At 40.1% G+C, this 15,427-nt stretch overlaps 1 protein-coding gene across 1 annotated transcript; it reads left to right on the forward strand.

The window, feature by feature from the left end:
- The first annotated feature begins 8,234 nt into the window (after positions 1-8,234).
- On the forward strand, positions 8,235-15,399 carry skor1a (SKI family transcriptional corepressor 1a). Its single transcript, XM_010776287.1, has 8 exons — positions 8,235-9,986; positions 10,605-10,695; positions 10,786-10,857; positions 11,020-11,082; positions 12,012-12,086; positions 12,283-12,357; positions 12,932-12,997; positions 14,251-15,399. The coding sequence occupies exons 1-8, from the start codon at positions 8,235-8,237 to the stop codon at positions 14,346-14,348; spliced, it is 2,292 nt and encodes a 763-aa protein (XP_010774589.1). The 3' UTR covers positions 14,349-15,399.
- Positions 15,400-15,427: the final 28 nt, after the last annotated feature.

Raw genomic sequence — 15,427 nt, forward strand, 5'->3', positions numbered from 1 at the left:
CGATATCTCTGTTGACATGGTGCACACAGCGGTCGCGGTACTTTATGTTATGTTAGAATGCTAACTTTTGGTGAATTTAGGAGAAATCTACTGACGCAAATAGACAAACTATAGTAAAATAAACACTTAAATGTGTATTTTGTACGTTTTCCTTCCAAAAGCCTGAAAGAAAACATGTTATAAAATCAAAATAGCACAAAATCTCAAAATTGACCAGTGCTTGAAAAACGATGTTTTTGACTGCTGTGTCTCGCCTTAATACGTCCTATAATTACGTTTTAAAGTTTTCGCCCTCTAGTGGTCCCGTTGAATGCAAACATTACAGATGGTCGTTTATTCACAAATAACCCTCTCTGTAAAATCCTAAATTGTAGGGTAGTTGGCCATTAAAACGCTTTTTTATTAGATTTCTAGCGAGAAGTGTATATTGTACTTTTAGAATCCACGTCCAGTCGATATGTAGGATCTATAGTTTGATAGATATTACGAAGATGATTTGAGGTATGCGGCAGCCTCCATGTAAAGTTACGGGTTGAAAACAGTATTTCCGGTCCCAACGTTTTCATAATAAAACCAATAATCAAATGATTTAACAGTGATATCTGCATTACTCATCAACTAAAAAACATCAGTTTATCCTTGTTAATTATACGACATTTATTGGTTTAAATTGTGTACAATGCTTTTGTGTTTTTCCCATAGGTTTTTCTCTTTCGATTCTGAGAGACACCTTTCTTTTTTCAGAGGTTTTGATAGGCTAAAACATCGATTGTTTTAGCCGCAATGCATTTCGGGATATGGTGTTTATATGATATGAAATCGGAAAACAATTTTTTTTAAATAAAATAATACTTATTCCGAGTGTTCTTGCTTTTCTCTTTGGAAGTCATCACAAAACGGCATTGTAATACACGGTTTGGCTGCATTAAATATTACATATCTGCCGTGGATATTTATTTATAGAGCCCTGATCAGAAGACCCTTTGACAAACTAAGAAATGCCACCGAAACTGAATACGTGACGTGGATCATAAATATATAAGCAATTAAACAACATCTTCCATTTATTTTCACACAATACTTCTCCTTGCAGTATCAACACTAATTCGGCCGACTTTTATATTTGATCCAATTGGTAGATAGGCTATATTTACACCATAACGGTGCACGGCTGATAGAAAGGGATTTTTTTGTAGTTTTTAAAGATATTATGTACTACCTTTCCAACTCCTCATGCAGTTGACTGTTACAGGTCTATACAGGTTCATGGTACAATGCATAAGCTTCAAATCGAGAGACTGAAACTGTATTTTCCTTTACCGTTCTGTTTTCATTTCACAATAAAGTTAATTGTCATATTATGTTCGATATCATTATGTTTTTTTAACTACACCACTGGTTTTTTAACCCGCACCGCCTAGTGGTTAAAGCACGTTATTGAATTTTGTTGTTGAATAAGTTTTATTTGATGAAAGCATTTAAATATTAAGAGTAGCCTACATACAAAATTGGGGGAAAGTAGGAGGCATGATAGAAATATAGAATATATTTCCAGTTTTGGAAAGTCTGCCGTGGTTCCATTCCATTTCATTGAGCTGTGACGCTCAGCGTAACCTTGTCGCACTGCCACTCCAACATCCAATCACAGGGCTTGATGACTAATCATGGGGTTTGTAAAGCAAGGCGGATGTTGTAGTCCCAAACGATAGCTGGGGATTCTGGGTAGTGTAGTGTCTTCGGAAACTGTAGTGTCTTAATTCCGAAAAAACTATTGGTTTCTCTGAATCGAAGGTTAAAAACACAAAAGCATTGTACACAATTTAAACCAATCAATATTGTGTAATTAACAAGGATAAAGTGATGTGTTTTAGTGGATGATTAATGCAGATATCACTGTGTAATCATTTGACAGTGAGGGGAATGTATCCGGTTTTATTATGAAAACTTCGAGACCGGAAAAACTGTTTTCACCCACGCTAACTTTACATGGAAGCTGCATACACGTTATCCTGACGAGACCTCAAATCATCTTCGTAATATATCTATCAAACTATAGATCCTACACATCGACTGGACGTGGATTCTAAGAGTACAATACACTTCTCGCCAGAAATCGAATCAAAAAGCATTTTAATGGCCAAACTATTCCACAATTTAGGATTTTCTAGAGAGGGTTATTTGTGAGTAAACGTCCCTTCGGAGCGTTTGCAATGAACGGGCTCGTGTAAGAAACAACATACACTTTAAAACGTGTCTCTGGGTCGTAATAAGGGCATGAACAATCGGCCTATATGGTCGTTTTTTGTAGGAGGACAGGCTGATCTGGACATGTGAGTATTGGGTAAAGATTTCCTTATAGGTAATAAATATGAACTTTGTATTCATTAGGGGCCTACATTGCCTAGTACTACTGTCACCCTGATACATTATAAGTCCAGGCACATCAGATAACTTGTCACTTTAACAGTAAAATACAAAATCAAAAACATCAGTTTGCAATTGCTTTACTTTCATTGACATAACTTTCAATTAGCCTAATATTCCTGACATTCGGTTGGCTTTTGGATGTGGTGTGCTACAAGATTAATGTATTGTGGCAAAGTTGTATTTTAGGCCAAAAATAAATAAATGTGGTTTGTTTTTGTGGGTTGGAGGTTTGAGTGGTGCATAGCTGAAACTCGCATCCTTTTGAGGAAGATTCTCAGAGTCTTGTCTGGTTTAAAGCTGACATGATGATAACTAGACTGTCGATCTCCTGCTGGATTCACCTCAGCCTGCCGGATGAAGCTGATGATCACTCCGTGTTGTGACAGCTCCGCCTGCCACAAACCATTTCTGCTGCATGTAAATTGTGGAATCAGATAATCTATGGCTGTGATTGGTGTGACCTATAGTTATAATATGTCTGGAATGAAAATGTGGCTGCTGCATGATCTCATCTGGCGGGCCTCTCTGGGATATTGACCGCGCTTTGTTTGGAGATGCGTCTTCATTTCTGCCCTTCATATTCCCAAATTCCCACCGAGCTGCGTCTCTGCTTTGTATCGGCCGATGACCTTTTTTCAGAGCAGTCCGACTTGATTAGCACATCAGGCGGGACAATGAGCGGCCGCCCTGTACACAGCCATTACCCAGATCCCTTTATCAATGTCCTGTAATTAAAATGCCACCGTTTAATTTTCGAGCCATCGCTTTCCTCTCGGCGGAATCTTTCCTCCAATAAAAAGTGCAATCGAAATGCTCTTTTCACTGGAAACAAAAAAGGCTACGGAGAAAGCGTTTAGCAGCGAGGGATCAATAGGCCCTTTAGTCCGAGAGGAGGATTGATTGGTCTCTAAAATGGGATTTATAGGGGTCATGGTTTTATAGGGTGCTGATACAACTGTTAATTATAAAACATTTGGCCCCAATTGCTGCTGTTATTAAACCTGTCCTGATTGAGGCGGGCTTGATTTATCTTTTGACATCATGAAAAAATGCATTTGTTTGGGAAATAAACACGTCCTGCAGAAAAATATAATATGATCAGCTTCAGCAGCAATCTGTTTAACTCAGATCAAAGAAATCCAAAATCCTGTGGACTGCTTTACAGATTTATTTCACGTTTTTGTTTAACAAGGATACATTTTTGCATGCAGTGGACCACTCCATTTTACAAAAACACGTAGGCTACAGACTTTTTTCCTATCATTTATGGGCTATGAGATTGCAATTGACAACAATACAGGAAGTGAGCAGTTAAATAAGAGGTTTGAACTAGATCTGCTAAGAAGGCAATCAATAAATCAACATAAAAAGGAAAAAACGTAACAAATTATTTTTGGAATATATAGACCACAATATAGTTCAACACAGCCTACAAAAATAATAAAATAAAGTTAAATCAGTAGTATGTTATGGATACAAAAAATATGTGTTTATGTAACTTGGTGACCTCTGAAATATACATTTAATTTATTTTGTCGCATTCATTGCGAATAAAACGTTATTTCACACAACAAAACACGTCGCATGCAGTGCCGTGTTAAATAATCCATCAAGTCTGGGTTCACCTTGTGAGTTGTGACTCCTAATGACCTCAACCTGAAGCGCATTAATGTTTCAGGTTAAAGGTTTGTTTAAACAATTGAGAGCATATCAATGAGGCCCGGGTAATTTGTATCCAACAGTAATAATAAAGAGCTCGCCTAAAATTACCGCTGAAATGTCTAATTAAAAACTCCTCGCTGCTGATCCAGCCACGTCAGCTCACGTTTCCCCGGAATAAGCAGCGACAATGGCTGCATTCAAGTCGGCGGTCTAAATAATTAAAAAGAGAGGAATAATTACAGTATAAAATTGTAATTATTGGTGGGGGCTGCAGGGGAAGCCTCTTGATGGGGAAAGAGGAGAGGATGCGCTTAGGATCAGGTTCGGCATCAATATTGCAGGGAGGTAAAACTGGCGAGCTCAGACTGCACAGGCTCATGATGCTCCATACAAAGTTTATAATACACACACACACACACACACACACACACACACACACACACACACACACACACACACACACACACACACACACACACCAAAAAACACACACACAGCCTCTGAAGTGTTATCTGCTGCTGTGTCACTCAATCATGATAAACGGACTTATTTCTTCTTCTTCTCTTGGCTGCCTTATAGGCTATCCCCATAAAATGCATTTACAGTAGCTTAGTTTATAGGCTATTAGCAATTAGCAAAATGATAATATGTTTGTCTACAGATTATGAGAAACCCATGACTCTATATCATTATTTAAGGCAGGGCCAGTCCAAGACTTTCCAAGTCCAAGGTCATATTTGATGAGCTCAAAACGAACTAGCATGCAGTAAATAAGGTGTCCCTCATTACCAGACAGTGAATGTTAATAGCTCAAATTAATTGTCCTTTTATTATCTTGTCATGAGTTTTTTTAACAAAATATGAAATAATAAAATCCTCATCTTCTAATTTTTAGATACTGTGCACTTCAGAGCTCAGGACATGGTTGTTTTCTCCTATTGTTTTATTTAGCTCTAACATGAAGACGTTATTTCACAATTCATATTGTCTGTATAGTCATCTTAATATAATAAAATAAAACAATAAACATGTGAAAATGGACTCTTACACTCCAACCCAACCAACACCATAAAAACACAATATAAGCAACTTTGTTGATAATCTCTTCAAACCCATTAAAATATGTTTCTCTTTAATAATAATAATTGCTATACATTTAGTTGGACATTCAAGTAGAAAAACCAACCTGTCAGTGCTGGCAAACACACTGATACAGCTATAGGCAATATCATCCTTAAACATAGGAGACAATTAATGTTATGGTATATTTTAAGTAGAAAAGATGGTTGATAAAGAAGTCTTTCACATTCACATTTGTTATCATTCTCAATGCAACAGCCAAAATACAACCACGTCATTGGGAGGGAGCTTCTGTTGAGCCCCCCCAGAAAAGGGACTGTATTTGAAGGCGTGGCTCTTTTTCCAATTATACATGATGAAACATTTCTGAATGTTTTAGCCTTTTCCTCCATCAACTTATTATACGTCCTTCCCAAACTCTGTAAGTCTGCAGGTATCGACACTTCTCAATCAGCCATCGATCCGCTTATTAATAATAAATTAAGGTCCTCAAGGGCAGCCAATAGGTTTGACTGTCATCACTTACATCACTGACACAAGTAATGTGTGTGTGTGTGTGTGTGTGTGTGTGTGTGTGTGTGTGTGTGTGTGTGTGTGTGTGTGTGTGTGTGTGTGTGTGTGTGTGTGTGTGTGTGTGTAGACGACGACCGACGACGACGAACGAGGGAGGTAGGCGGGAGAGAGAGAGAGAGAGAGAGAGAGAGAGAGAGAGAGAGAGCGCCTGAGGGCCTGAGGCATCATCATGTCATCCCAGATTCTCTTCATTTTCATCACAAACGTGCATCTCAAAAAGCCTGTGAAATAGTTGCTGCATGAACAACATACTAATTTCCCTTGTCCTTCGTTTCTTCTTTTCTTACTTCTCTTTTATCGTGCAAACCTCAGATTGATTTCCGTGGCCGATGGAAGCCTAACAGATGGCGGTGTAACTTGATAAATGAGCGGGGCCTTTTGTCATTCCTGTTGCCCTCCAAAGTGCCACTCGCGCTGCCTCTTGTTGTCAGCTCGCCCCCGCTGCGGTGGAAATAATACGGCATGTGGAATGATTACAGCTGAACCGATGTTAAAAACACACTGTGCATTATCAGTGTATGTGGGGTCCCCACAAGAGCGTCCTTGACATAAATCAGGTTATAGTCACGAAATATAATTTTGAATAATATTGTATTATTATTTTGTAGTTATTTCCCAGGCTTTATATCTGATGTTGCTCTTTTCTTAATTTCATAATCCCAAATATATTAATGTTTCTTAGGGCTATAAGGTTTTCCATGTTTTAGGGTCAGCAGTGGCCTATATTTTTCTGTTTCTGATCATGTTTGTGCGTTAGAGCTGCACATGTGTGAATATGAAGACTGGAGCAATCCCCCAACACACACACACACACACACACACACACACACACACACACACACACACACACACACACGCACACACACACGCACGCACGCACACGTTCATTGTTTTCTTCTGATTGTATGAATTGTGCATTTTTTCTTTTGCTTTGTGATCTTGTAATTACTTGTCTTTGTTACACTCAGGTTAATAACACTTTTTGGATTGAAGGCACATCAGCATGACAGGAGAGCTAGTGTGTGTGTGAGAGAGAGAGAGAGAGAGAGAGAGAGGGCGTGAGAGAGAGAGAGAGAGAGTGTGTGTGTGTGTGTGTGAGTGTGTGTGTGTGTGTGTGCGCGTGGGGAGAGAGAGAGAGGTGCCATGTGCTTCCTGTCTCCACGCCATTCACCTCCCCGGGATCCAACAGGATGGAGGTTCTGTCTGCTGCTCTGAAATAAACGAAATAAAGCCTCCAGCTCAGAGTTTCTACTCTCAGGCCGCCTTTTCTGCAGCATCGCTCCCTCTGGACTCTGGACCTGCTTTTCCATCCTTTTATTTATATTAATCATCACTTTGTTCATCAAGGAACCTATTGGAGTGTGTTGTCTAGGAGATTAAGGTATGTAGACTATTTTTATTTTTATCAGAATTAAGACAAATTGTGAAAAATGTGCAGTCGCTCTTTAAATTGTGTCCAAAATAGCATGCACATTTGCAGCTTATTCAATATTTTATGTTACACATTTTTCGCGAATCAATCACTAGTAGTATGACTGTCAGTTGTTTAGAGAAATATTGGATCTGCTGCGGGCTGTTTACATGTTGAGGCCTTCGTGATGACGACATGCCAAAAGTAAGTATGCGCAGGTGAACGTAAGATAGGCCTCCTTCTTCAACCTCATTCGGAGCAACTGGCAGAGGCTAATCTACGCAGAAGCTTTAATTATATATAGGGCTGGTCTTTTATTAACAATGCGAAGACGCGCTTGTGGATCTGTGTAATTACCAGGAAAGCAGCTTACAGTTGTTCTTTTCCTCTCTGTAAGCGCATTGGCGCAGCTCACCCTGCATTATCCTTCTGTTCTTATCCGTCCATAAGGATCTTATGTGACCCTTAAGTAGTTTCCTCATAAGTGACTGAGCCGATTTCAAGATAAGAGCAGCAGCATATCCACGAGCCCGGATAACCTGAGAGAAGAGGCCGAAAACAGCCAGGAAGGAAGCGATACGAGAAATGATTAACAAGACCTCTGATTGATTTCACTTTCCAATATTACTTCCTGCAACTCCCGGATGTTAGTCATATTTGACAATTTTAAATAATAAAAATAACTTTTTTTTGGGTAAATAATTATTGTTGTGTTATTATTGTCTTAGGCCTACTACCACTACATCTATTTAACGATATAAATACTCTAACGAGATTTTATTTTGATAATGAGGATTATTGTATTATCAACGTTATATTTAGTCAAAAGTTGATATTTATTTTACATTTTGAAACCCGAATCCTATAAGAAGAAGAAGAGGAATGTATGTGTGTGTGTGTGTGTGTGTGTGTGTGTGTGTGTGTGTGTGTGTGTGTGTGTGTGTGTGTGTGTGTGTGTGTGTTTTAGTCCCAATGATTTAGTCTATAGCTAAATCATTTAAAAATAATCAACAGAAAATTGCCACATGTCAAACACCCCCCCCTCACTCCAGTTTGCTGTTTGATTGACAGGCTTCCAGGAATGGAGTCGATGCCCGGACAGCTTCGAGACGCGGGACGGGACGCCAGCTCTTCCCCAGTTTCGAAGCATGACGCCCCGAGCTTCTCCAGCTCCCTCAAACCCAACCAAGTGAGCGAGACCGCCCTGTATGGGGTGCCCATCGTATGTCTGGTCATAGACGGAAAAGAGAGGCTCTGCCTGGCGCAGATTTCCAACACCCTGCTGAAAAACTACAGCTACAACGAGATACACAACCGCCGGGTCGCGTTGGGCATCACGTGTGTGCAGTGCACCCCCGTGCAGCTGGAGCTCCTGCGGCGCGCGGGGGCCATGCCCATCTCCTCCCGGCGCTGCGGCATGATCACCAAACGGGAGGCAGAGAGGCTCTGCAAGTCCTTCCTTGGGGCGCACAGTCCCCCAAAGCTACCGGAAAATTTCGCATTTGACGTGATTCATGACTGTGCCTGGGGCTCCAGGGGTAGCTTCATACCGGCCAGATACAACAGCTCCAGAGCAAAGTGCATCAAGTGCAGCTTTTGCAACATGTATTTCTCCCCAAATAAATTCATTTTCCACTCTCATCGCACCCCAGAATCCAAGTACCTGCAGCCGGACGCGGCCAACTTCAACTCGTGGAGGCGCCACCTGAAACTGACGGACAAAAAACAGAATGACGATATTCACCACGCGTGGGAGGATGTAAAGGCCATGTTCAACGGGGGGAGTAGAAAGAGGATTCTGCCCATGAGTGGGTCGGGGATGCACTCGTCAATAAAATCGCAGGCCTCGTCCAGCCTGGCCCAAACCAGCTCCCCTGAGATTCCTCACAAAACGTTACGCTGCGAAGAGAGTCAGGGAAATAACCTGAGTTTGGCGAGCGGCGCACGGACCTACCCAATCATCCCGGTTCCCAGCAAGAGCTTTGGCATGCTTCAGAAAATCCCCCCACCTCTATTCCCCCACCACCCCTATGGCTTCCCCAGCTATGGACTGTGTCCGAAAAAGAGCGACGGTTTGCCAGATGCAAACAAAACTAGTGTCTCTGGTGTGTTTTGGCCTGGCGCTAAGGACGCCCTCTACCCTGCTTTCCCCATGTTTTGGCCTACAGCTGGCGGCCTAGCCATGCCACCCTACTCGGGGTCTCCACCCAAAACTCTTCCAGAACTGCCAGGTGTCCGGCAGGCTGAGCTCGACTTATCGGTCCAAAACGACCGGGGTGCCAACACAACCAAAGACACCAACCACCACCCGCACCATCAGCAGGACGGCGGGGAGCGCTGCTCCAGCTCACAGTCCTCCTCCACTAGGAACGAAGATGACAAGTCCGGGGACGAGACTCCGCAGAGGAAAATTAGCTACATTTCGGCCTTTCGACCTGTTGTGAAAGACGCAGAGACCATCGCCAAACTCTACGGCAACCGGGACAGTTACGGTGCGCGCCCCGGTTACCTGTCCCCGGATTTTATCAGCGAGAGCTCCAGTTACAGATCCGTCTCACCGGACAGAGACAGCGTTGTGGACGACGATGACGACCTGGACGTGGATGTGGAGTCCAACCGGGGACAAGATGAGGAGGAGCCGATCCACATCTCGCCAGGCGCGGACCAAGTTCCCTCACCTGTCCCGGACCGGGTCCCCTCGGCTGCTGAGGAGAGCCCGGAGCAACCGGAAGCTTCGAGCCCAGGAGCAGCAGCAGCATCACCGGAAGACTCCGTGCACTCTGGCTCATCAGATGAGGACAGACGGATGCGTAATGGCTCTCCTCTTCATGAAGTAAGATTAGATTAAATGAAACTTTAATGATCCCCGTGGGGGAAGTTGAATAATCACACTTGTGGATAATATGAAAATATTTTAGAGAAGAGAGGCAGCTGATAAAAATGTGATCAGGAGCAATTTGCCTAGAATTTGAAAAAGCATTATATTTGATAGGCATTAATAATAAGAATAATAAAGCTTAACATGGTTTGGAAAACCAAAAACTACCCTGTTGAAGTATCGCTGAACAAGGCAAAACGCTGATGTTTGCCTCTCAAATCAGTGAAAGAAAGTTTACCCAAAAAAAGAGGTAATTTATTAATTTGCACTTTTGGAGGTTTTCAACTCAATTTGCACTATTTGGAGGATTCATCATTTCTTAATTGGGGTCTTCAAAGTATAATCCACGATTTATTGTTTGAGTTATTCCTATTTAAAATGTGTCAGTTCAATAATAAGACATATTATACCGCAAAATTAGTTTTTTTAAATGCAGAACCTTCAACATCTTCACAACGAATTACAGGGATACTGGTTTTTTGAAGAAAAAAAGGGCCTCAATTATGTGAAGAACTGCAGCAAATGACATATAATTGGTCTGCGTTATTAAACACGATTGTCCACCTCTTACAGGTGTACGCTCATGAAAAGGACGGCCACGTGCTTCTGAATGAGCCTTCGTCGTTTTCGTCCAAACACTCGAGCAGCCCCCGCAGATCCAACGGTAATTATTGCACCAATTGATGCTTTGGTTTTTTATGCAAATAAGTCTGTTTTGCGTCTCTTTTAATTTAAAATTCGTCTTTATGTTAAGGTGCTCACCACGTGTCTGAAATACAACACCAACGCATCATAACTCCCTATCAGGAGCAGAAGGACAGACAAGGTTTGTTATTAGTCTGTTTATTATTCTTAATTTATTTAATTCTTAATCAACATGTTCTTATTTTAGCTGCTTTCTATGTCATCAGAAGGCTTTTACAATATATGTGTTGCACAGATCACTTATTGGTAGGTTAAGTTTATGTGTTTTATTGTTTTTGTGCAGCCGATGGCGCTTTACGCATCGATATCAGCGTGCATGAAAGAGATCTGGAGAACATGGCTAAAGGTAGGAGGCTGTTTTCAGGATCAAAAAGAGAAGACATTTGTAGCAGGTGAAGATAATTATCATCACAAATTATTCCTGTTTTGATCAATTAACTAATAAAAACAGTTTTAGGTAAGCCAGCAAATTTTTCTACATTTGATCCTAAATAAGCATATTTCAGTTAATTGCGATTTAAGGTGCATTTCTGGATTTATAAACCCACATTTAACTCACCCTGCGTCCATAGTTGTTTAATTATCAAAAGTAAAATATCTATTTTACATTAATATTAAACATTGAATTATCGCTCATTTAAATGCAGCTAAATGCCCACGGCTCGCTAAAGATGACGTGCCAAAATCCAAATGTGAATTTACATTTTGTGGGCCTAAAGTGTTTCCATAGTTGTTAACCACTTAATCACGAGATGTGGGAGTTTTGACTTATTATTGTAAGAGGAAATCGTTTAGAGGCTATTAATATTTTTAACGAACAGAGCCATAACCCCAAGGCACGGCAGCTAATTATTTTACAACGCTTGGAAAAACCCTGGGACTCCATTATTATCGTCTCAAGCTCCAGGCAATGCATGGCAATTACTGTGGCAGCGAGCGAGAGCAAAGCGGTGAAATGGTTGTTACCAGGGATGTAAACGCACCTGAAGCCGGTGTACTGGCCTGACATAAATCTTACCATGAGGATTGAGAAGTAAAACGTTTTTTTTGTTTTATTTTTGGGGATTTTTGCATAAATCGGTGTTGTGATTGGTGCTTATTTGCATTATTTGGCATGATTTCTTAATGCACCATTTTCCTGCTTGTTATTCAGAAGTCCTTTAGGTGCTGACGGGGTGTGTTCCAGTGTTTTAGGATGAATAATTACATTTCCTTGCAGCAGATGAAAATAAGTTGGTCTTGAAATTGACACATTTTTGGCTTCTGGCTTTGCAGAGGAATTGCAGAAGCAGCTTGTGGAACAAGTGGAGTTGAGGAAAAAGTTGGAGAGAGAATTCCAGCATTTAAAAGGTAGGAAAAAAGTGAGTGGAAGCCACACAGATGTTTGTTTGTTTTGCCTCTTGTTTGGATCTTTAACCCTGTGCTTGCAGCATAGATGTTAGGAAAAGAGCTAGTTGTATTGTGTCCTTTTGTATCCAGGAATATTTCTTTAAATGTATCACAATGTCAGAGATTTCATTCTGATGTGGCCTTCGGTACTCTTCAGATAATTTTCAGGATCAAATGAAGCGTGAGCTGTCCTACAGAGAGGAAATGGTCCAGCAGCTGCAGATTGTTCGAGGTTTGTCTCTCTCTATACTTTGTGCCTCAATAGATTATGACTGTAAAACGGATGTAGATCAATGCTCTTTAAGTTTATGGGGAAAATAACCAAGGCTATATAAATCAATCTGAACCAACTAGCTTCTGAACTAAAAAAAGAAAGGAAAAGTGACACTTGCATATTGAGATATTGGCCATTTCTCTCCAACCTTTTTCTTAACTCCATATTTTCTTTCTCCAGCAGTTGAGTAAATTATTAGATATCAGAAGGTGAAACTGAAACCACATTGTTTTGTTTGCAAAGGTTATTTTCTCCTAAATCATGCTCTGGAAAATTGAAAAGACAGACCATTATGTAGTGCTGTATCGGTTACATGTAGTAGACAGCAACTAATGCCAGCCGTTAAAGGATTGGTTTAATGTTACAGTTGTTTAAATACAAGGTTCAAGTACACGGAGGGGTCACTCTAAATACCATAAGGGCAAACGGAGAACATTACACTCCTCGACTGCAGATGCAATGCAGCAGCTCGCATTTTCTTCTATTTTTTCTTTTTATACCTTTTTTTGACCATTATTTTATTCTTGGATAGACACTTTGTGCAGCGAGTTGGACCAAGAGAGAAAGGCTCGTTATGCAATACAGCAGAAGCTAAAAGGTAATTTGATCTGGTCCAAAAGAGAAACAAGAAACCTTATACAAACATAAATATGCAAGTGCTCCTTTTTTTATATCATGTTTTATTTATAGTTTACAGTTTACCATTTTGTTTCATCAAAAGCTTTCTTAAAACCACACTCACGTGCCCATATTTGCGTACATTTTCTACTGTTGCTAGCTATAATTATCCTCTGTTCATTGTGAATGGGGAGGGGTCTGAAAGCACTTTCATAAGAGTGATGAGGAAATCCACAACCCTTGTTCTGTGCAAAATACAATTTAGAAAAGAAAGAAAATGTAATGCCTCAAATGAGAAATTAGTCTAATAAAGTATCTTTCAAAGTTGTTGTCCTATACAAAATGTACCTAATTTATCAATAGCAAGAAATCTCAGTCTATAAGTGTGTTAGTGTTTTTTTGTATAGGTTTTTTACACTTGTCTTGCGTCTAAAAAGCTTATAAGAATTAAAATATTAAAAGCTTTATTCAACAACATGCATTAGTAAATCATGATGTATGAAGCATGTAACTTCAAAGTTCAATGAAGAGATTACAAAAGCATTTTTAAAGGCCACATTTGTGTATGTTTTTAACATTTTAAGGTTTGACTCTTGGTCTTTAATCACGTCATCTCATTGTGCCCTCTTCCTCTGAAATGGTTTAATGGCACCAAACTGAAATTAGCATCACCAGCTGTTTATCTCTGATGAACGAACTCCTAATATTTACATACATTCATATATCATGCTTCCAATTTCCTAAAATGTGATTGAAATGTACACAACACCTGGCTAATGAAATCAAACAGGGGACATTTTATGGAAGATTCCAAGTTAATATGGTGAATTAAAATAGCGCTTTACCCTCAAAGCATTCCATAAGTCCTCATTCATCCTTTCACACTCATTCATGCCTGCTCAAGGAAGCTACAATTCACACACATTCACACACCGTTGGCCATGACAGTGTGCACATGATGTATTGAAATGTTAGCTGCTGGGGCTGGGATTGATCTCAAACTGCTGCAGTCTCCAATAAACTTAGACTCAACCTAAAAAGTACATTAACACAGAGCAAGGGTTTTGGATTTGTATGTCCATCAATTACATTGGAATGATGTCAGAGCACAGATCTCTTCCTGACCCGTAGAGACTGTTTAAAAGTGCACGTTAGTACCGTTTTAATCTGTACATTGAAGAATTATCAGTGTGTTTGTCTGCTGTTCTAACTGATGGACTTGTTCCTCCCCAGAAGCTCACGACGCCCTTCACCATTTCTCCTGCAAGATGCTCACCCCCCGGCAGTGTACCGGAGCCTGCACCTTCAAACCTCCGCTGCTGCCTCCCTAGAGCCCGGCACCACCCTGCAACTGACCCCAGCACAGCCAAAAAATAAATAAACACGTGTTCTTCTCGAGAGCTGTCATGTGTTCACTTCACAACCGTAACCCAAGGATTACCAACCTGCTGTATAGATGCACCTCTGATGTTAGCACTTGAGCGAAGACTCAGAGAAGGGACTGGCTGCGACCTCTCTAAAAAACTGAACTCTGGAGTAAAGGAGATCTTAAAATGGAGTTCATTTTGTGCTATGAGTCAAAGGATTGTTGATCTGACACTGCAAAGCTCAAACCAAGGAGTCTCTTCGAATCAAAGTCGTCTGCTGATTAGCCTCTCTGGAAAGAAAAAACAACACTATATACATATAAATATATATATCACGTGACGATGTGCAATGGCTCGTATAATTGTGATATTAAGTTCGAAATGTATCTCATTATTTAGCTTTTGTTGCTTTTTGAATGTCTTGAGTTTTTACATAATATGTGTTGTTTATTGTTCTTTGGTTTAATTTATTATTATTTATTTGCAACACTGCATATGTTGTTAAGCACTTTAAAAAGGACAACATTTCTGAATTTGACCATGTCGTCCTATACCAAATTCTTTTTATCTAAAACACGAGGATTCCTTAGGTTTCAAATATAGTAACTTATTAAGAGCACTTACTTCAATAGCATTCAGGTTTGACATAAAAAAAAAAAAATGTGACACAAACTTTGAAGATATAAGCTTTCAAGTTACATTACAAGTGATAATTAAAAAACAGTCGAGCCACTTATAAATAACATGTACAGTTTAGACTGAGTATTTTAACACAAATTTGATCATATAATTTTCTCTGTTTCAGGGTTTTTCTATCATTAAATGAATCTTTGAGTCACAACAGACGAAACCAAAAGCTTTTCTTCTCATCTGATGGTGTTTTTATACGAAGAAGACACTTTAAGACTTGTGTGTAATCTGCCATTCAGGTGGCTGCATTTCATTTTCTCTCATTTGTTGTTTCTGACACAATCTACCAATAATTTTCCCATTAATGTATGTACCCATGTCAATATTAATAAAATATGAATACCAAAGTCTGC

Source organism: Notothenia coriiceps, unplaced genomic scaffold, assembly GCF_000735185.1.
Source record: "Notothenia coriiceps isolate Sejong01 unplaced genomic scaffold, NC01 NC01_scaffold00016825, whole genome shotgun sequence".
In the NCBI taxonomy this organism is placed as follows: domain Eukaryota; kingdom Metazoa; phylum Chordata; class Actinopteri; order Perciformes; family Nototheniidae; genus Notothenia; species Notothenia coriiceps.

Bases quoted from the DNA above. Each gene is read 5' to 3' on its own strand.
- skor1a (XM_010776287.1), top strand. From the start codon at position 8,235: ATGGAGTCGATGCCCGGACAGCTTCGAGACGCGGGACGGGACGCCAGC. The intron at 12,358-12,931 runs GTTTGTCTCTCT...ATTCTTGGATAG, and splicing joins GCAGCTGCAGATTGTTCGAG to ACACTTTGTGCAGCGAGTTG. The intron at 12,998-14,250 runs GTAATTTGATCT...GTTCCTCCCCAG, and splicing joins AATACAGCAGAAGCTAAAAG to AAGCTCACGACGCCCTTCAC.